Source organism: Vanellus vanellus, assembly GCF_965231255.1.
Source record: "Vanellus vanellus genome assembly, chromosome: 19".
In the NCBI taxonomy this organism is placed as follows: Eukaryota; Metazoa; Chordata; class Aves; order Charadriiformes; family Charadriidae; genus Vanellus; species Vanellus vanellus.
In genome coordinates this window covers 7,247,423-7,267,091 of record NC_138924.1, presented here as the reverse complement: position 1 = coordinate 7,267,091, position 19,669 = coordinate 7,247,423, and the positions used below count along the sequence as shown (strand labels likewise).

Sequence of the window (19,669 nt, the reverse complement as noted above, 5' to 3'; positions counted from 1 at the left end):
ACCCTGCCCTGGGAGCATAGGCACAGTTGGCTGTGTCCCTGCTAGCGGTGTCCATCCGTCTCGGTGTGTGTTCTGCCTGTGTGTGAGTGCATGCTGCCAGCCTGTCTGTGGAGCTGTGTTCGAGGTCTTGGATGCAAGTGCTGCTTATTGGATGTCCTTCTGCAGAAACATCTGCTTCTTGTGGTTGGTGTTTGTGCTGTCCAGGCGTGTGTATGCAGCATTTGGGGACTGCGTGGGGTAGGGCAGCTGAACTGTGCTCTGCGCGGGAACCTGTCAGCATCCGTCTCTTACTCTGTCAGGCTTTTCCAGGCATTGCCATCTGGCTTCACTCCAGGCTTCACCATCTACGCTGTTGTACTGTTTCTAGTGGGGCTCAAAGCATTACAAGGGATAAGGCTGCCAAGGCAGTAACAGCTGAAGATCCCCTTTACCGTAAACTTGTCCCGCATATTGCAGAGCTGTTTCTAGCCTGCAACTATTTTATTAAATTCAGGAGAGGAATTCTGCTCCAGCATCCAGGCAAGGCTGTAGGTTGCTGGCAAGGGGAGTGTGATTTCTGGGGCTCCGAGGCTTTATTTCATTCAGTTGTGGCGTTCCCAGCTCTCATTCATTTTTGAGGACACAGGGTCTCTGTTTCTGCTGTGTATTTTGGGATGGAAGGGAGGTGGGGATCATTTAATGGCAAGACCCATCCTGCCCCGCTGGTTCTCCATGTGTTTGTTCCTGGCCTGTAATAGCCAGACTTTGTGCTCAGAAGGAGCAGAGCCTGGCACTGCACGCTTTAGTATCAGGAGACACTTGCACCTTGTTGTTCCCAGTGGCAGAGCTGTAGCAGAGCTCCTTGCTCTTTGCCGTGCCCTGATCTGTTCTGATGCGTGTGTACAAGGGAGATGGTCCTTTCAGGTTTGCCCTCTTGGAGCAGCAGGGGTGTTCCATTGCAACAGCTCCCATCTCCCTTTGGGACATGTGTGGAAGCATTGATTTGCCATAGCGTACGAACTGCTGGCATCTCGTGCTGGCTGGATGAGAAGCAGCAGGTGGCTCAGCGCATGTTCCCTGGCAGCTCAGGCCCGGGCTGGGCAGTTGCTGTTGTGTTGACCGCTGGTTGTCTTTCGCTGTAGGGTGGAGATGCTGCAGCTGTACGAACGGTGCATCCTGATGGATATCGAGTTTTCTGATACCCAGAATGTGGACCAGCTGCTATGGAAGAACGCGTTTTACCAGGTGATTGAGAAATTCCGGCAGCTTCTCAAGGACCCTCAGGGGGAAAATGCCCAAGAAATTCGGAACAAACTGCTCCAGCTTCTAGACGAGGTAAGAAGAGCAAAACGTCCCCAGACTCCGCTAAACCTTTGGGTGGGATTGGCTGCTGTTTAGAATGGGATGGTGTAACCAGGAAACTAACCTTCTTGATCCTGTTCATATCTCTGTGTGCCTTAGGCCATCCTTGTGCAAGGAGAATGCTCAGACAGGTTATGGTTTAGTGTGGCAGGTGGATGTCCAGGTGGACGTTTGTTACAATTTAAACTAGGCTTGTTTTGGTGTGTTTTATGTTAATTAGAAATTGATCTAAGCTAAACTGAAATTAATGCCCTGAAGTGGAAATAAACAGAAGCATTCCTGGAGGTGTTTGTGCCATCTTTATCAAATTTGCTTAAAAGTCATTCTGTAAAACTGTGTAGCTCAGTTTACTCTTCGTAGAAGGTTGGCTGACAGATCTGAGAGGATGTGTTTAAGCTGGGGGAAAGGACTGCTGGAAGGCTTTAGTCTAACCTCTTGCTCAAAGCAGGACTCCTCAAACACTAGTTCAGATCAGTCTTGATTTTGTCTAGCTCAGTCTTGAAAACTTCTGAGGTTGGAGATCCCCCAACCCAACCTCCTTGTTTTCTGAAGAGAAACACCCCAAACTCAGGGAGAGGGACCTTCTTTCTTGCACGTGGCAGGGATGGTGTGGTGATTTTGTGCTTGTCATCAGAAAGACTGTACTATACAAGTATGTGTGTGTTTTGCAGGGCACTGCTTTTTTTGATGGCCTACTCCAGAAGCTGCAGGTGTCATATCAGTTCAAGCTAGAGGACTATATGGACGGGATGGCCATCCGCAGTAAGCCTCTGAGGAAAATGGTAGGTTGGCTTCCTCCCGGAGACTTCTCATCCTGTTAATCGTATGCAACATGCTGAACTCGATGTCCTGCCCTTGCCAAGAGGTAGGCAGCTGTACTCTGAACAGATGTCAGTATGTTTGCAGGGAGTCTTTCTCAGCTGTTAGAGAACTTGTTGAATCAACTCGGGTGAATCGATATTTCTTAGCTTCCTTTGCAAAGAACAACCTTGTTTTCTTACCGGCTCTGTGACCAGGGCTAATAAAGGGATAGAAGTGCCCAGAAGTACCCTGGCTTTGCCTTAGATATTGAGCATCTCTTATTTTTGTCTGTGGAAGCCGGAATAATGAACAAGGAAAGCTAACAGTTGCGCTGCCTTCCTGACACTTGACAGCATATTGCCCTGAGCTGTGAGTGCAGGTGCGAGGGACAGCTGGGAAAGGATATTTTAGTCCGGCTTCATTCCCAGAGAGATGTGTTTGTCTAACAGCTGTCCTCAAATTGGTCATGGACTGAACAACTCTCTTCTGGAGAGATATGGGACACTGTTGTAAGAGAGGAGGTGTTTAGGGGATTGGCTTGCCCTTACGAATGCTGAGCCAGTGCCATGGAGCCTTGTCATTTCATTCTGCTGCCCTTTTGTGAGATCTTCAGTGTGTCAGTGACCTCCTCTTAGCTCTCTACAGTCCCTCTGTGCTCACGGGGTCTGCAGGTGAGCCACCGCTGCGCAGGTCCTGCATGATGTACTAAATGCTTCTTTCCAGGTGAAGTATGCGCTGATCAGTGCTCAGAGGTGTATGATTTGTCAAGGGGACATTTGCCGATACAGAGAACAAGCAAATGACACCGCAAACTACGGAAAGGCACGCAGGTATTGTGTTCTTCACTGTAGCGCTGAGCGCAGCTCTTCCTCTGTCTACAAGGGATGTATCTTATTTCACGCTTAAACTTTCCTCTAGCCAAAAAAGTCTTTCCAGGCCTCTTTATTGTATTGCAGTCCTGTGAAGCTGAAAGTTGTAGCCTAGACTGTTTTGCTGTCCCAGAGAGCAAGCCAGCAGATCCAGTTATCCTCCAGCCGTCTAGCGTGGAAGCTGTCATGTGCTGATCCTGCAGGAGGGAGGGCTTATGCTGTTGGGGCTGGCAAAATGTCTGTTATTCAGCTAGGAGAGGTTCCCATATGTGTCCGTATGTTCTGACTGCATCAGGAGTTACTGGCACTTGTTGCTCCTCTCACTCTTGTTTTTCTGATGTTTTTTTCTGGAGCAAAGACTGGTAGGGGGGTAAGTGAGCCCAGCATGGGGGATGGAGCCCTGAAATCTGTGGAGATTAGGAAGATGGGGCAAGGAAAGCTGCCCATTTTGGGGGTTGTGGACATCACGGAGTATGCCGATATCTCAGGGAGGCTGGGGAGAACATAGTGCGTTCCTGATGTGCCTGAACAGTGTTGATGGATCTGTGTGGCATGATATAAGCTGGAGAGGGCATAATACAATTGAGGGAGAATAGAGAGGAAAATGGAGGGATGAATGGACTGCTACTGAACAGGTGCCTCTTCTCTTGGGATGATTAAGTATCTTAAAAATATTGGAAACGAGCTAGGCAGCAAAAAGGGTTTGGTCTCAGCTGCCGTGGAGGTAAAACGGGCCCTAAGAGAGAAATGTACCCTGAATAGCCTGTTCTCGGTGCCTGAGGCTGCACGGGGGACAGCGTTTGCTGGGTTTGGCTTCAGGCTGAGCCAAGAACGTTTCCTTCTGCAGCTGTATCTGCTCCTCTCTTGTCCTGTGCCCCAATGGCCTCTCCAGGCCGGGTGCAGGCTCGCTGCCTGTGCACGCTTTTGCAGGCAGAGGGCACTTGTGCAAAGGGCCTGTTCCCTGCGGGACTGCCAATGCTGCGAGGGAAATTCTATGCCCTTAACAGCAAGGAAGGCAACCTGATGTCCTTTCAGTAACTCTGTCTGGTTCTTCCCTTCCTCAGCTGGTACCTGAAGGCTCAGCAAATTGCTCCCAAAAATGGCCGCCCGTACAACCAGCTGGCGCTTCTGGCCATCTACACGGTAAGATGCTTATCATGCAAGGATGTAGCAAGCATAGGGAGAGCCTCTGGGATGGCTGTGAGATTCCATCTGGTGGAGAAAGGCATTGTTTAGGGCAGTGCTGCCAGATTTGGTTTTTGGGGTTTTTTTTGTTTTTTTGTTTTTTTAAAGAAAAAAAGCTGATGGCAGGATGTAATGTGTGGGTTCCAGCTGTTGTGGCCTCAGGCAGCTTTGTTAGATACACGCTACTCCCTCAGGCTATCGGCATTTTGGGGACTGTTCTGTGGGCTGTTGAGAGTGCAGATGTTTTAAGTGGGTTGTGTTTGAAGTTTTGCATGAGATTTTTGTGCTCAAGACTGCTGTCATGACGATACTGTTTCTGTTTGCCATGTCTTCATTGAACCTGCGGGTACTGGTCTAAGTGACATCCACACACGACTTTCTTAGGTTTCAGTTTTGCTGACTACTCCAGCCATGCAGGAAAACTTGCTTCAAGAAAGATTTGGCAGCAGATAATGCTGGGACACAGGGGCTGGTAGGGATCTGCCTGTTTGCAACACTGAAAGATGATGGCTTAAAACATGGCCATTCAAAACTGTAGGGTCAGAAGAGCATTTTCTTTGTGGCTGGGAATGACCTTTCTGACTCCCGGTGTGGGGCTCAGAGCAGCAGTGTCCTGTCCTCTGTGGTGGTCTATAAGGCCCAGCAGCATGTGAGCAAAACCCTAAATGGCTTGGTAGTGTAAAGACTTGGGGTGTACCTTCTCATTGTATTCCCTATGGCCAGCCTGTGGGAGAAAAGATGCTGAGAAGTTGTTTGAGCATGAGGGGTTTAGCCCAGCGGCAGGTTGAGATGAGGGAGACATTCTGCCCCACCACTGGTGGGAGTCAGGCAAACCCTTCAGTCTTTCAGGACCTCTGGTCTTTGTAAAACTTGTGTGGAGTCATTTCCATATTCATAGTAATATTGAAAAGAGTTATTTCCTGAACTGTCAGGAATTCAGTATTTATACTGTTGTCTTTTACCATGATGTCGGGTGAGAGGCTGTTTTGTGTGAGCCTTTGGGTTGATGGCTTCTGTCACAGCCTCGGGCTAGAGCGAGTGAGTCTGCAGGCTGTGGTGTCACCTGCACTTCCTAATCCTGGCAAAGGGCTTGTGCTTTGCCCTTTGTTGTAGGTAGTAGGTAGCTGTGAATGTGTATGGAGAGTTCAAGGTCCTGCTTGTCATGCTATTTGTTGGCATGTCTGTCTGTCCCAGGCAGTGTAGAGGGAGAGCACATGTGTATCGAGGGACAGGGAAGGCGAAGTGTATGGGGGCTTGGCCCCTAATGCCTCGGAATGAGTGGCAGCTCTGAGTCTGGTGGTGTTTTTGCAGAGGAGAAAGCTGGATGCCGTCTACTACTACATGCGCAGTCTGGCTGCTAGCAATCCCATCCTCACAGCCAAGGAGAGCCTCATGAGTCTGTTTGAAGAGACAAAACGCAAGGTGAGTCTTGGAGCTGGGCTGTGGGATGCTGCAGCTGCCTGTGCTGGCTCTCCTGTGCTGGAGAGCTGTGCTCCACAGACACGGGTGATGGTGGCTTTTGCACTTGGAGTCACCACTTATCTACTTCTAAGAAATTCCACATTGGGAGTCGGATGACAGACAGCCTTTGGAATGGTGGTGTAGTTTTCTGCCTCCTCAGATTGCTTTTGAGGTTGTTTGGGCAGCTGAATCTCTTGTTTCTGGGTCACAAACTGTAAAACAGCCAAGCTCAACAAGAGCTGTAGGCTGCTGTGGTTTGCAGCGTGGCCTTGGCATGCAGCATGATCATTGTGTTATCCCAGAGGTGCACCACACCTATGGGGGTGGACAAGAGAGGCTGCAGTCCCTTTGTGCCCGAGAGGGTCACCCCAAGTCAAAGATACAGCACACTACTAGGACTGGACACAGCTTTTCTTGTCCTGGGGAAGCTGGAGTTGAAAATCTCTCGCCTGCACTGTCCTCTAGTGTCAGAAACCAAATTCTGGACCTGTCAGTGAGTTACTGTGGTTCTGAAGCAGGGGGAAGTGTTAATTCTCCATGTAAATAAAATTATGTGCTTTTCCTGAACTTTGATCCCTGGGTGATCTGAATCTGTCGTGTCTGCCCAGGCTGAGCAGATGGAGCAGAGGAAACATCAGGTGCTGGATCTGAGCCCCAGTCGCCGGGGGAAGGGCAAGAAGTCCACATTGCGACAAGTTGGAGATGATGCCACGCGGCTGGAGATCTGGATCCATCCTTCCCACCCCCGCTCCTCCCAGGGCCACGAGTCCGGCAGGGATTCTGAGCAGGACAACGGGCTTGGGAACCTCAGCCCCAGCGACGTGAGTACTGCAGGAGGCAGCAGTTGGCTTTGGTGTCATGTGTTTGGAATGCAGTGGAATGACACTGGATCTGTTTTGCTTTCCTGTTGCTAAATTTTCCAGTGTTTTGGCTTCCCCTATGGGAGCTGTGCCTGGGTCAGGCTGAGGAGCTGGTGACCTCGTGCCTCTCATGTTTAAGGCATGTTGTTACCATCCATTTCTTGGCAGCGTGTGCTGGCGTGGCTGATACGGACTAGGAGAGGCAAAAGCAGAAGATGCTGTAAAATGCTTCTGCCGAGGGCTCTAACTTGGGTGAGGTTGCCGGTGGGAAATGAGGTCAGATGCTGAAGAGCAGGGTTGACAGTGACCCTGTAAGCTCCGAGGCTTGTTCTGGAAGTGGGTCACTTGTCCCAGTGGCAGGGGATTGGAGGTTTGCGCTGGGAACGTGAAAGCCATGGTTTTAATTTTCGTGGTTTAATTTTTGGTGTAGGTGTTGTATTTGCATTACTTGTTCTGCTGAGAGGCCAGACTGGTGCCTTTCTTTTGCAGTGATAAAAAAAATAATTGACTAATGGCATCTCTCATGAGTCTGTTCGAGCTCTGTACCTTGTGAGAGGAGCCCGAGTGAACTCTGTCTGTCGGGCACAGGAATGCAGGCAAAGGCAGCGGTGGTTGGGAGCTCATCCTCTAGGAATCCTTGCACTGCTTTGGCACACGCGGCTTGCAAGAGAACTTGCCAGGGAGCTCTGGGCTGCCTGTCCTAAAATGGCTGTTAAGGATGTGAGTTTAACAGAACTGGGAAGACCTTCTCTGCATACTGCGGGGCCCAGAGCTTCTCAGATACGATTGTACTTTTATAACTAGTTTGTGACTTCAGCTGGGTGGAACTGGGGTGAAGTCTTGGAGCTTTGAAAGATAAGCTCTGGCACATAGCTGCAGCATTTTTAAGATGTTACTGCCCTTGGTTGTTTTCCCTCTCCTCAGCTTCTCTTCTGGAGACCTTTGCTTCCTCAGCATCATTGAAAGGAACATGCCAAGCTTTAGCCTCTCCATAAATCATTGATGAAGATGCTTTGACATGAGATGCTGTGTTTCTGAGGCGCTCTTTTGCAGCGCTCCCACGTGAGGTAGCGTAACCGCTAGCAAAGTGGGGGGCAGTGATGTCGCGTTGTTTATAGAGCAGCACTGTTTGCTAGAGCTTGCCCTTGGGCTGTTCAGTGGGGGGCTGTGCTCTCTGAAGTGCAGGTTGCTGGCAATGCCTGTACGGATTGTGTGTCTGATTACTACCATTAGTCTTGATTTCTTCATCTGTTTGAAATGTTGGCTCGTGGAAAGCTTTCCCTGCTTATACTGAGAGGCCGCTTGATCAGAAATACAATGGCCAAAGGGCAGGGGGAGCTGAGGGCACAGGTTCGGGCACTGCTGCTTTGGCAGCCAAGGTATTTGTACTGGGGCTGCCTGTGCCTGCTGCGGTGCAGCACTCCACTTGTGTTGGCCTGACTGCTGATGGGGCTGTGCCCTGGCCATGTCACCAAAATAACCAGGTGAAAAGGAAACCTTAAATCTGTGTCGCTGCCAGAGCTCCTGTGCTGTGAAGTTGTGGGCTGGATAAAGACGGCAGCTCTTTTGAAAGCTCTGGAGTCCATACTCCTTGAAGCTATGGCCTCTTACCCTTTTCCTCACTGCATCTTTGGGTGGTTTGCAGCTCCTTCTCTGGAAGAGAGCAGAGCAGGCTGCGTGTTGCCACTGTGTGGCACTGTTTGGCCTCGGAAGGGCCCTGCCTGCGCCAGGGGCAGGCACCAGCCCTCCTCCTGGCAGCACCTCTGCCCCACATCCCCCAGTCGGGCGGAAGGGAACAGCTCTTCTCCCAGGGGATGTGTACCAGTGCTTACATGTCATTTGGGGGAAATGAGTTTAAACTGTGTCATTGCCTCCTTGGTCCCTTCCTTGCCAGCTTTAGCCCTTGAAAAGGCTGAGGTAAGCCGTGTTCTTTCGTTTGTACTGACAGCTCTGCTCTGCAGATACCTCCTTGGGCATCAGTCTTTATGGCAGCTGTTTCTGGGCCATAGAAGGGAATTTTACAGGGTAGAACAGGAAAGTGTTCAGCTTCCAGAAGCAGATATAATACCGCAAGTATAGACCCTAACAACTCTGGACAGGTACTGGGCAGAAGCGTGGGAGAGAGGCTCCTTCTGCCTCTCAAATGGAGGATGTTGCTTCAAACACAGCCCAAGCAAAAGGTTAATGGTGTTTTTACTGTGGAGATGCTGGCTGTTTCGCAGGCGACAAGAAATTGATTTGGGATGTTTTTCTGTCCTCAGTGGTCACTTTCTTCATTGTGCAGGCAGTTAGGTGTCAGTCCTGTGTCGTGGCGTGCTTGGCAGGGAGATGCTGAACGATTACTCTTCCAGGACCTGCTGATGTGCACACTGTCCCCATCAGCGAGCAGAGAGTCTGCTCAGCACATGCTTGTGCATCTCTCTTCAGTGCTGACTTTATTTTTCCTCCTGTAGCCCTATACAAAAACTCAAACATCATTACTTTATTTCAGGGTTAGGAGCCAGCTGCATGGAGTCAATAAAGCGTGATAGCGAGTCTGCAGCAGGCCGGCTCACACTGCAGCCGCTGCTGTGACAAGGGAAGGTGGCGTGCAGAGCTGGCAATTTGCCTTGGCACTGTGTGTTTAGGTAGAGGATTGGCATAGCCACTTCTTTCACAGTTTGCTACATCATGTTTTCTAGGAAGATGCAGAACTGGAAGAAGGTACCATCTGCCCACACAGAGGGGCATGCATCTCTGTTTGGCCCCTTCTGCAGTAACTGACTTTGGCATTGCTGGCACAGAGGGCACAGGACGGTTGCAAAGCAAGCTGAAAAAGTGTTTGGGCTGCAGCCTAGCTGTTCTGTGCTTAGGGTTTTGTCTGTTAATGCCCGCAGCCTTTTTGGGTTTCATTCTGTGAGTGGCTGTTCTCTGTGATCTCTTACACCTTGCGTGTTTCTGGGTGTGCAGTGGCAGAAGAGTCCAGGCTGATGCGGTGCCCTGCTTACCTAACAATATCAGGTCACTTTCTGGGGGATTCCAATAAGAAATGCAAAAAGGAGGCTGAACCAATGAACAGCTGTATTGCTTTTTTTTTTCTTAAATGGCTGGATAGGGCAAAGCGAGCTCACGAGCTGAGTCTCTTGTCATTTCTTCTCTGCCACTGGTTTAATTTGCCGTGGGTCTGTATCGATCCTAAATCTGATAGTACTGTATGCAGCTTACTGAGCAGACTGTGAATTGGTAAAGTAAACAGGGCAAATGTGCTGTCAGTCTCTTGAGAAAGTGTTAATATTACACTGAGTTTGAGATTTTAATCAACCCTGTCAGGAAATGCTGAGTTAAGGTTCCCACAGTTGTTACTGCCTGCTGCCTGTGCTCTGCAGTAGATACTTCCTTGTGTTATCACGCAGCATGCATGCGCTAATAAAGATTACTCCATAGCTGCAGCTAAGATTAGGGAAGAGAGTTTTTCCCTTGGCACAACAGTAATTGAATAATACTTCTCTCCAGATGTCTGAATACTTCAGCATCATTAAAGAATTAAGTCTCCTGGCCTCTTTGTGTGAGAGGTCAGTCTTGTAGAGCCATCAAAAGTTTAGTAGGGCCACCCAAAAAGCTCTTAGGGAAGCTAAGGCCAGTGTCAAGATCTGCTGTCTCAGCCCTGTGCATCGGCTGCAGGAACCTTCCCGTTTACCCCCAGCCTGCTGGTTAGGGACAGAAGTGTTGCATTTGCCCGGTGCTGGGTGCCCGTGGATCAGCAGCCCCTTTGCAATAGCAGAGAAACTGGTGGAATCATTATCTCTGAAGTCCAGAGCAGGTTTTAACCTCCATTCCTTTACACAGGCGTTCTTCTCAGCAGCGGGGAGTATGGACAGTGCACCAGGATTTCCACAAGTGAGCGGTGAAAACTATCAGGAGGTCTACCGTAAACAAGAAGAACAAAAGTTCTTTCAACAGGCTGAGTAGAGAAAGTTTCTTCTTTATTGCCTACTGTGCTCTTTGGAAGCTTATTATATGTTCAGGTGTTACTCTGTGCTGGTAATGGGTGTAAGTACCAGGGGACAGAGTGGTGATGTCAGAGCTGTAAGCAGTGTGTATCTTGGGGTGCTTTTTTGTATTTTCTTTCAGATGAGTAGCACTGGTCTCTTTTGGACCCCTTCATCTCTTTCCATCTCCCAAGTCCTAGAAAATCAGATGAGTGCCGTGCATGCAGAGAAGTGGTCCTCTGCACTGTCTTCTAAAAGCAGCGGAGGTTGTGAGAGCTGTCCTGCATTTTTCCCCTCTAGGTCAGGATTCAGCTAACTGGGAACTTATCACACAATTCCTGGTTGGGGCTATCTTCACAACTTGCTCTGATTTGTTTCTTTCTGAGGTGAGGCATCTCCAAGGATTCTCACCTTCTGTCTTTCTCAGTTCTTCTTGCCTGCTTAGTTTTATTTTTTACTTTTCCTGCCTCACCAGTGCACCGTGATGCTGCTCCCACTTACACTTCTGCAGCCCAGCTGTGGTCCAAGGCTGGAGAAGGCACTTTTGGGATGCCTCAAGACAGACCATGTGTCCTTAGCGAAAAGGGTCGCTGTCCTAGTCAGCTCCTGCATGTTTCACATCCCTTTTTCCTTGGTGGTGTTTGTTGTTTCTGCTCTGTGCATTTGTTCCTCTTGGGCAGCAGCCACTGGGGTGACTGGGCTGGCTCCTTCTCCTGGCTGGTTTGTCGGTGCGTTTTTTTTCCTCTGGGGAAGCAGTCTCTGGGGCTCTGTATCTGGAGACGGGCAGTGGGATAAAACCCCATGTTAGTCTAGTAGCAGTTTCGATGGGGGTTTCTTGGCCAGTTTGCCCCATCAGCCTGTCCTCTGCATGGGCCAGTCACACGCGGGAGTGGTAGTGACCCTGTTCAGAGTTGGGGTTGTCTTTTTGTTACTCCCTGCGGTCCTTGGAGCGTCTGGCTTGTTAAAAGGCTGTTGTGTTGTGAGCTGGCATCTGTGAGCGTGGCCCAACTTTGCTCGTGCGAATGTACCACAGAGGCACATCTGTTTACTCAGAGCAGCTCCCTTCGCGCTCAGCTTTTTCCTTACCTTGTAACTCTTCTCCATTACACATGACTAGAAATAAGTGACAGGCAAAACTGGAAATGATGTATCTCTATAGCGATGGCCATTCTTCTATACAGATGCATGGATAAGAGGCTGCTTTCTGGAGTGTCTGCCCCTGAGTCTGGTGGGAGCAATTTTCTGCACCGCCAGCATGGCTGGGTGGTTCTTCTCAGGACAGTGGAAGATGAGGCTTGACCTTTTGTCTTCCATGCAGACTTCACAAATAATCCCTGCTGGCTGAAGTACAGGGCTCCCTCGTTTACTACCTCCACGGTGTCAGCTGGGCAAAGTGCTCAAAATGGTCCTTTTTTGGGAGCCTCTGATGTGGAAAATAAGGCCAGGCAGCTGAGGCTGTGCTCCTGGTTTAGATGGGTGATGCGAAAGCGCAGGCATGCCTGCCTTCTCCCTGCTGCTGGGACATGACGTCCCATAAGGGTTACCCTGCAGGCTGCATACGATGCCCTGGAAGCCTGTGATGACTTTTGTATGCTTTCAGGTTTTGTTTTTTTTACCCAACGGTATGTGACTGTGCAGAGGGTGGAGGGACTGGAAACCACTGCTGGAGATGCCCAGCGAGGTTTTCTGCTGCAGCCATTTCTCACGCCGGTTAAACATCTGAGCCGCACCAGAGCAGTGGCGTAGGTGTGTCCCCAAAGGGAGGGGACACACGAGGGAGTGTCCCCTCGGCTCTTCTCAGAGCACGAGTCAGTAGCAGGATATACACAAGGTCTTACAGCAAGGCCTTGGGTCAGGCTGCCATTAGCACCTTGTCACAGGAAGGCGGCTTGTGTTAAATCAGGAAGTTTGTCTGCTCTACAGTTAGGTGATCTCTAGTATTTGACGTGAGCGATCCCGTCTGTGGTCTGTTGCAGTATGGTTTGCCCTTGCTGTCAAGGGAAGGCAGTGCTTCCCCTCTGGCCTGCTGCTTGTTGTTGTGTTTGATCCACACCTTTGCAGTGCTGTGAGCCTCTGCTGAGCCTCCCCGGCAGCCCAAAAACGAGCAGAGAAGCTCTCTAGGGCAGGAACGCTAGGCACTAGCAATCAGCTAGGGCCTGCCCCTCCTTATTTCTGTCCTTTATCCACCACCCACGTGGAAAAAGCAGCAAGAGGTGTTGCATCCTTGATTTTTGTGCCCAAAGCGGGACCTGAGAGGGAGAAACCTGGAGTTCCCACCGTCCTGCCCCGGCTGTCTCCTTTCCTCACTCCTGCAAGCTTGCAGGAAGCTGTTGGGTTTGGTTACTCATTCGTGGAGGTCAGGACTAGGTCTGGGGTTTTTTTCCTTTGTGTTTAGGAAACGGTTTACAAACTGTTTTGAGCATGGGAGAGCTGGTGGCGTGTGAAAGAGCCTTCTCAGCCTCTTTACTGCTGGACTCGTGTTAATTCTCTGCCCTGCTGCCTTTTCTGTAATCTCTTTCTCGGTTGGCAGCGTGAGTATTTCTGAGTGCTTTCCCCAGCCTGTAACCCCTCCGCCTCCTAATGTGACCTCGGTCACCAAACCACCTTGGGGCTTTATTTTTACCCTAGCCGTTTGGTTTCGCGTGGTAAGGTTGGTTTCTTTCCCCTAGCAGTGAGAAGACTTCTCTGCAGAGGAAGTAAAAGAGTGCCAGGCTGCAGTTGAAACTGGTTAAACACTAAAACCACACTTCTAGCCTCTCTGGGTTTGAGACGTGACATTCAGCCATGCAGCTTTGCACTGGCTTTTTTTGCCTGCCAGTTGTGCACCCTCCCTGCGCTTTTTTAATAAACTATGTTTTTTACTCTAAAATGATGGTAAAAACCTTCTCAGCTGCAGTTCCTGCATTAGCAATCCAACCAGAAATGGTTGTGCCTTGTCCGAGCTCATGATCTTCCGTGGATGCTCAGTGCTGCTCCGCTAAAGCTCCCGGAGCTCGGCAGAGCTCCCGGAGCCTGATTACTGATTTAGCCTGTGCACGCATGTCATGTAGAACCCACATGTTGCTTTCCAGCGCAGCTTGACCTTTTGTCACTACCCAGAAAGTGAAGGCTAAGCTATCGGTAAGAGTTTCCAGAAGTTGGTGTTGATCTTTTTTTTTTTTTTTTTTTTTTTTTTTTCTTTTTAGACCATGTTGGTGGTTTTATTTAACTGTGAAGAACAAGGCAGGGACTAGTGTTACTTGAATGGGAGACACACCGACATGTTCTCCTTCCGGTAACAGGCATCTGGTGCTAATGTGTGTAGAAGTATCGTGGTGGATCAGAGGTGGGAGCACTACAAGGACATGAATGACTTATGCCTGTGTGAGGGGCTCTGCTATATCGCGGTGCTCAGAGAGGCTGCGGTGAGGGGGCCGAGACTTCAAGTTCCAACAAGCTTCTCATAGTCTAAAACCCAGTACAATCATCCAGAAACCGCCTTTCCCTGTCAGTCACTCTTTCCTCATTTCCTCTCCTGCTGGTGCTGATCAGCCAGGGATTTGTGTGTAACCAAACCCCCTCCTGCTGCTGCACATTAGTCCTTTCTCGTGGCAGTGGTTTTGATGATCCAGGCACTGCAGGGTGATTTGGGGAAGGGAGAGTTTGCACTTCACACGAGAATACTGCCAGAATTGGCAGAAGGGGTAAAGGAAGTAAAATGTCTAATAACAGGGTTGGGAAATTTCCCAGAGCAGGGTGAAGGCTGTAGACAGTGATTTCTTTTGAGCTTTTTTTTTTTTTTTTTTTTCCTGTTGTTAGTCTAACCTTGATCTTTGTCTGTCTGAAGTTGGCCCACGCCAACTTTTTCTGTTGTACGCTTTTTGGGATGGGCATCTCATATTCCAGAGCCAAACCTCTTAATTCTGCCATGGGGAATGTTTGTTTCTCTCCAGTGTCGAATGAGCCATTTCCAGATGAGCTTTGTATCCACTGTGGAGGTGGGTATTAGGAAAGAAACTTCCTTCCGGAGGATCAGGGAGTGGAACCTGCTGGAATCCATGTCATTTCCTCTGTCCTTGGCTCTACTTTTCCTCCCCAGCAGACTTCATTGCTGCGTGATTCAAAGTGGAGAGGGAGATGCTTTCGTGCGCAGTGTTACACTGCTCAGGTAGAAGTGAAGGCTCCAGAAGTACTCCAGGAATGCAGCTGAGCGGACAACTACCTCCAGGTTGTGGGAGCCTGGGGCACAGGCTGGCTGTGAGCGGCTGCCGTTATCCCTGCCGGTGAGCGGGGCTGGGAGAGCGGGAGCATGAGGATTGCGTGCGATAATGCTGTCATCCTCCTGGAAGGCTCTGTCTCTGCTCAGCCTGTTGTCCAAATGTCTTCTCTGTTGGCCTAACTCCATCCTAAGCCTTTCAGGGTTAGATCTCTTCAGTCTTAGATCTCTTCAGTCTTCACCTTTCTTCATTTCTCATATTATCGCTCTCCTCTGTGCTTTAACCCCACAAATAATCTACTCCGGAGTAGTGAAGGCAGCTGACAGCACCCTGAGCTACATCAACAGGAGATCTCTTATGACCAGAACTCATCACACGTTTCTTGGTGTCAGTTTTCTATCGCAGGAAGGGAATGCTGTTTACTCCTGGCAAACAGTATGTGTTTGAGTTTAAGCTGCTTTTTGCTGGTTGGGGCTGCTTCAGTGCACGGCACGTGGCCTCCTCCTTACCTGCTGGACAAAGAACAGCTCTGCCTGGGTCATCTCCCTTTCAGTGCTTAACCAGATGCAGCCTTGAAGAGCTGCGCTTGTATCCTGAACGACCTGCAGCACCAGAGCCAATTTGTGAAAAGTTTTGTGTTGAAAGTTAACTTGATATCTCAGCTGAGGACTCTCTGGCATGTTTGCATAGATTCATAGAGTTTATGGCCAGCGGGGACCATTAGATCATCTAGTCTGATCTCCTGTATATCACAGGTCCTTAAATTTCACCCTGCTACCCCTGTATGAAGCCAAATAACTTGTGTTTGGCTAAAGCAAAACTTCCAGAAAGACATCCAGTCTTGAGAATCCACCCTTTTCCTGGGGAGTTCATTCCAGTGATAATTGCACTGGTTCTGAAACACTTATACCTTATTTCCAGAGTAAATGTTTCCAGTTTATTCTTGTGCTTTGCTCTGCTGCGAGTGTAAAGAGCCCTGAAGTACCATGGAGGCACTTTGCACCCTGCAATCAAATTGCCTCCCAGTCTTTTTTTGATACACTAAACAGATTGAGCTGTTTAAGTTTTTCACTGCAAGACATCATTTCTAGCCTTTGAATCACTTTTATGGCTGTTTTTTGGACCCTTTCCAATTTTTTCAGCATCCTTTTAAAAAATCAGGGCACTAGAACTGGATGCAGTATTTCAGTGTCAGCCTCGCCAGTACCGTATATAGATGTAAATGTGCTGTCCAGTGCCTGCTCTCTGCTTGTACATCTGAGGGATGCGTTAACCCTTTTTACCGGTCATCGCGTTGGGAACTGAGCCGCTGTAGTCCCTAGGGCCTTTCTGGAGAAGCTGCCTCGGGCACGGTCTCCTGGAGACTTCATTTTACATGATCCCAGATGCATAACATTGACATTTGATGCTGGAAAACCCCAGATTTTGAAGTGATTATAATAACCTTGTGTGAATGCGCTGTAGCCATCGTTACTTACTGCTCCGTTCGCCTTTGTGTCACAGGCAGTTTGACAGCAGAATTTGTTTTCAGCCCGTTGATTAAAAACGTTGCTAGTGAGTCTCTACCGACCTCTTTCTATCCAGTTCCGTGACGGTCCCTGAAGACCGCTGCTTTTTAAGAGATTACTTAATCGGTTTTTAATCTATTTAATGGTAATATTTTTTTCAAGAATGTTGCATCTTACTAATTTATAGAAACCAAACTTAGCTACAAGTTTTGTTGAAAAGGAAATAACACGCATATAAATATTCTATTTGACCTGTTTTCCTTAAATTGAAAGTTCTACAAGTAAATTCGTTATTTAATCATGTTAAATTTATTTACAGGTCAGATGTTTGTTTCAGAGCCAGTGAAGGTACCACTGCTTGATTTTTACATTACTAAAGTGCACAATTTTCTTGCTTATGTTTCTCATCTCACCTGCTCCCTGCAGTGATGAAGGGAAAAATCAAAAGCTCATTGGTTTTGCTGGGGACTTCCTAAATGCCTCTTTTTCTGTTGCTGGGTTACTGACTTGCAACTCTCATAGCCATGAGATGTGTCCTGGAGCTGCAGCTGCTGCAGTCCAAAAGATCGGGAAGCTGCAGGAGTGTCTCAAGGTCTCTTTACCGGGAAATGAATTTTTTATGCCTCAAGGCCACAATATATAAGGGTTCCCTCTTTCTTCCATGTCAGAGCAAATTGGATTTTATGTTTGTGCAGTGTCTGCTGTTAGGTATCGGGATTCTCACTGGAATTGCTTCTGATGCTACAGAAATTAATCCGTTTCAGGGCTGGACATTGCGACTGCTAAACAGAAACCCTCGCTAGAGCACGTGGCGAGAAGCAGCCAAGGCGAGCTCAGTATCCATTTGTGGTTGCAGGTGGTATATGAAGAGGAATGATTGTGGTAATTAGCCCAGCTGGAATTTGCCCACAGCTCTGTGGCTATCTTGTAAATACTGCAAAAATGCCAGACAATCTTAATAGCCCTTTTGTCTTGTCTCCTTTATGTAGGTAGCCACTCGCACAAAGCACTTCCCACCAGCACTTTGTTGCAGTTGCACCTGTAACAGTAAAAACCTCCTCCTGGTGTCTTACCAGTCGAGCCTACTGCAGCATCTCGGGCTTTTCGTGAAGCTCTGTATCAGTGCTTGGTGTTATTTCGGCGAGATACTGCCCTGGAAAACACCAGACGGAGCTGTGCCTTGCAGCTGTGGGATGGTGTGGGATAAAGGCTCAGGCTCATATTTATAAGGTCGTCTCCAGGGGAGGTAACGGGCTTGCTGTGGCTGTTGGACTGGGTGGTGTAAAGCTCTGAAGGAGCTGCCTGCGGAAGAGAGGGATATTCTTAATAGTTAATGTGGTACATCTAGCCCTTATGCTGCGAGTGAGAATATGGCATGGTTTGGGTGCCTGGATGTTGTTTCACACAGTTCTCAGCAAGGAAGCTGTGCCTGGGAAAGCCTGGCTGCCCAAGAAACCCTGAAAATATTTGGGATGAGTGTGGTACGTGTTTTGGAGTGGAGCTATGTGGCTCTGTGGTCTGTATCCCAACCCCTTGTCACCGAGGAGACCCCTAGACTCAGGAGAATGTCCCGCTGTGCTGCAGTCCTTTCCCCTCCGGTGGAGACAGTGCATTTGTTACAGGCAGTTTTGCATCTGGTCTCTTGATTAATGGACTTGTCTTTTGCAGCCTATTTTGACTCTGACACCGCTTTCTGCTCCACAGATGCTTTGCTGATGTTGAAGAAAGTTTGCCTCGCTTGATAAAGACCAGATCCTGAAATTTACTTCCAAACCTGAAGTAACAATTTTTAACTTGAAACACTTTTTCCCCAGGAGTCGCCGCTCCAGAATCCTTCCCTTATTTGGTGCCTCCTTCACAGCTGGGACTGATGCTCAGGTGCCAAAGCTCTGTGCGCTCCTCACGTTGAGCCAAATGGGTCTGTGCTGGGTTCGAGCGTGGCGGCTCTGCTTCCCAGCCCGGTTTGTAGCACTCCTTTTCCTGCACACCCCGGTGGCATTTCCATTGTTCCTGTGCTGGGGTGGGAGACACCGTTTTCAACCCTTTTTGGTCAGTGTGCAGCCTCTTGAGGTTGGGTCTTGCTTTCTTCTTTTCTGGCTCAAGACATGACAAACCTTTCCTGAAGCTGTCTCACCACCTCTGTTCTGTGTGTTGTCAGGATGTACTCCGTGTGGCCTCTCGGTGATTTGAGCTGGCTGTTCCAGGACCGTTGCTATCTCTGCACTTAACCGCCCCGCGAGAAGTTGTTAGTCACTGTTGATTTCTTCCATGGTAACAAATCCAGTTTGGTTGGCGGTGCAGTGTGTGAATGCTCCCCGAGCAGCAGTGGGCTGCTTCCTCTGGTGAGGTTGCCTCTTCCCAGGTGGATTTAGTCTGTCTGCACATGCTGACTCATGACAGCCGAAACAGCTGTTTTCAGCTTCAGGCACTACTGTGTGCAGGGACCCCTTCTTCTTCTTGACAGCTGGTTTGTTTTTATAACTAATGCCTTCACTATATGCTCATAACTTCCATATCTTGTGATGCCCGCTTTTCAACTGGAAGGGCCAAAATCCATTTTTTGACATAGTTTCATTGTTGTATGAGCCTTACTCGGTGGGCTTTGTTCAAGCGACCAACTAGGACCGGCCGAATTTGGTTCCCCAGCCCAAGGAGCAAAGCTGCCTGCAAAGGGCAGCGCTGTAAGTGTGCGGGGAGTCCTGTCTTCCCTTGGCATCCTGACGTCTGGCCCTCGGACCGCACAGTGAGCGAGATGAAGGCATGGAGTTTGCAGGTCTTGTGTTAGCACCGTCAGGGTAGCGAGCGCACTAGTAGAGCACTGGGGAGGTGTTCCTCTCCGCTGTGTGAATGCAGAACAGCAGGTGATGGGACTTCCTCCTCCTTGCCATGAAGCCAGACCGCTCGCTGGAAGTCACTGTTTCCCTCTTGCCGTGAGAAGCGGTGTTTGACGGGAGGAGCAGGGAGGGCTCCCGGAGACCGAGGGACAGGTGAGTCACTAGAGAAAGAGTCATTCAGAGAAAAGCCCAGTCAAAGCAGCCCGTGGCCTTGGCGTGAACTCGGAGATGAAAGGTCCAAAGTTAAGTGATGAGCTCATCAAAACCTTGAGGCTGTGAGAGAAAAAGTGGTGAAAGAAGCGTGAAAGGTGCCTGCTTGAGATGCCACAGTGCTGGGGCACACGGGTCTCTGTCTGGGCTTGCTGGGTTCGTGCTTATGTTGGCGAGAGGTATGAAACAGGCTCCTTTCCTAGAGGCAGGTATCTTGCTTCCTTTAAAAAAAATAATTATATATATACGTGCACATATCTATGCACCAGTTCAGCACTGGTTCCTGTGGAGTGTGACTGGTTAGTCCTTGGGATTGCGAGTGAAAAGGCTGAGTGTGGAACTTGCTCTGAGAAGATGGGGGTGAAGCCAAGGTCCTGACAAACCCTCCCAGAGCCAGGCATCTCTGTGGAAACGCTCTGGGCATGTCCCCGCTGGG

General features: G+C 49.2%; 1 protein-coding gene across 1 annotated transcript in view; it reads left to right on the top strand.

Annotated features, from left to right (window-relative positions):
* LOC309679573 (telomerase-binding protein EST1A-like) overlaps positions 1-19,669 on the top strand; it is a gene marked incomplete at its 3' end in the record, with an annotated part of 65,032 nt that overhangs the window by 3,821 nt on the left and 41,542 nt on the right. The window contains exons 3-8 of the mRNA XM_082492921.1: positions 1,122-1,314; positions 2,013-2,123; positions 2,866-2,972; positions 4,076-4,154; positions 5,508-5,618; positions 6,266-6,478. Of these exons, the coding sequence (XP_082349047.1) occupies positions 1,122-1,314; positions 2,013-2,123; positions 2,866-2,972; positions 4,076-4,154; positions 5,508-5,618; positions 6,266-6,478 (814 nt within the window). The remainder of the gene's footprint in view (positions 1-1,121; positions 1,315-2,012; positions 2,124-2,865; positions 2,973-4,075; positions 4,155-5,507; positions 5,619-6,265; positions 6,479-19,669) is intronic.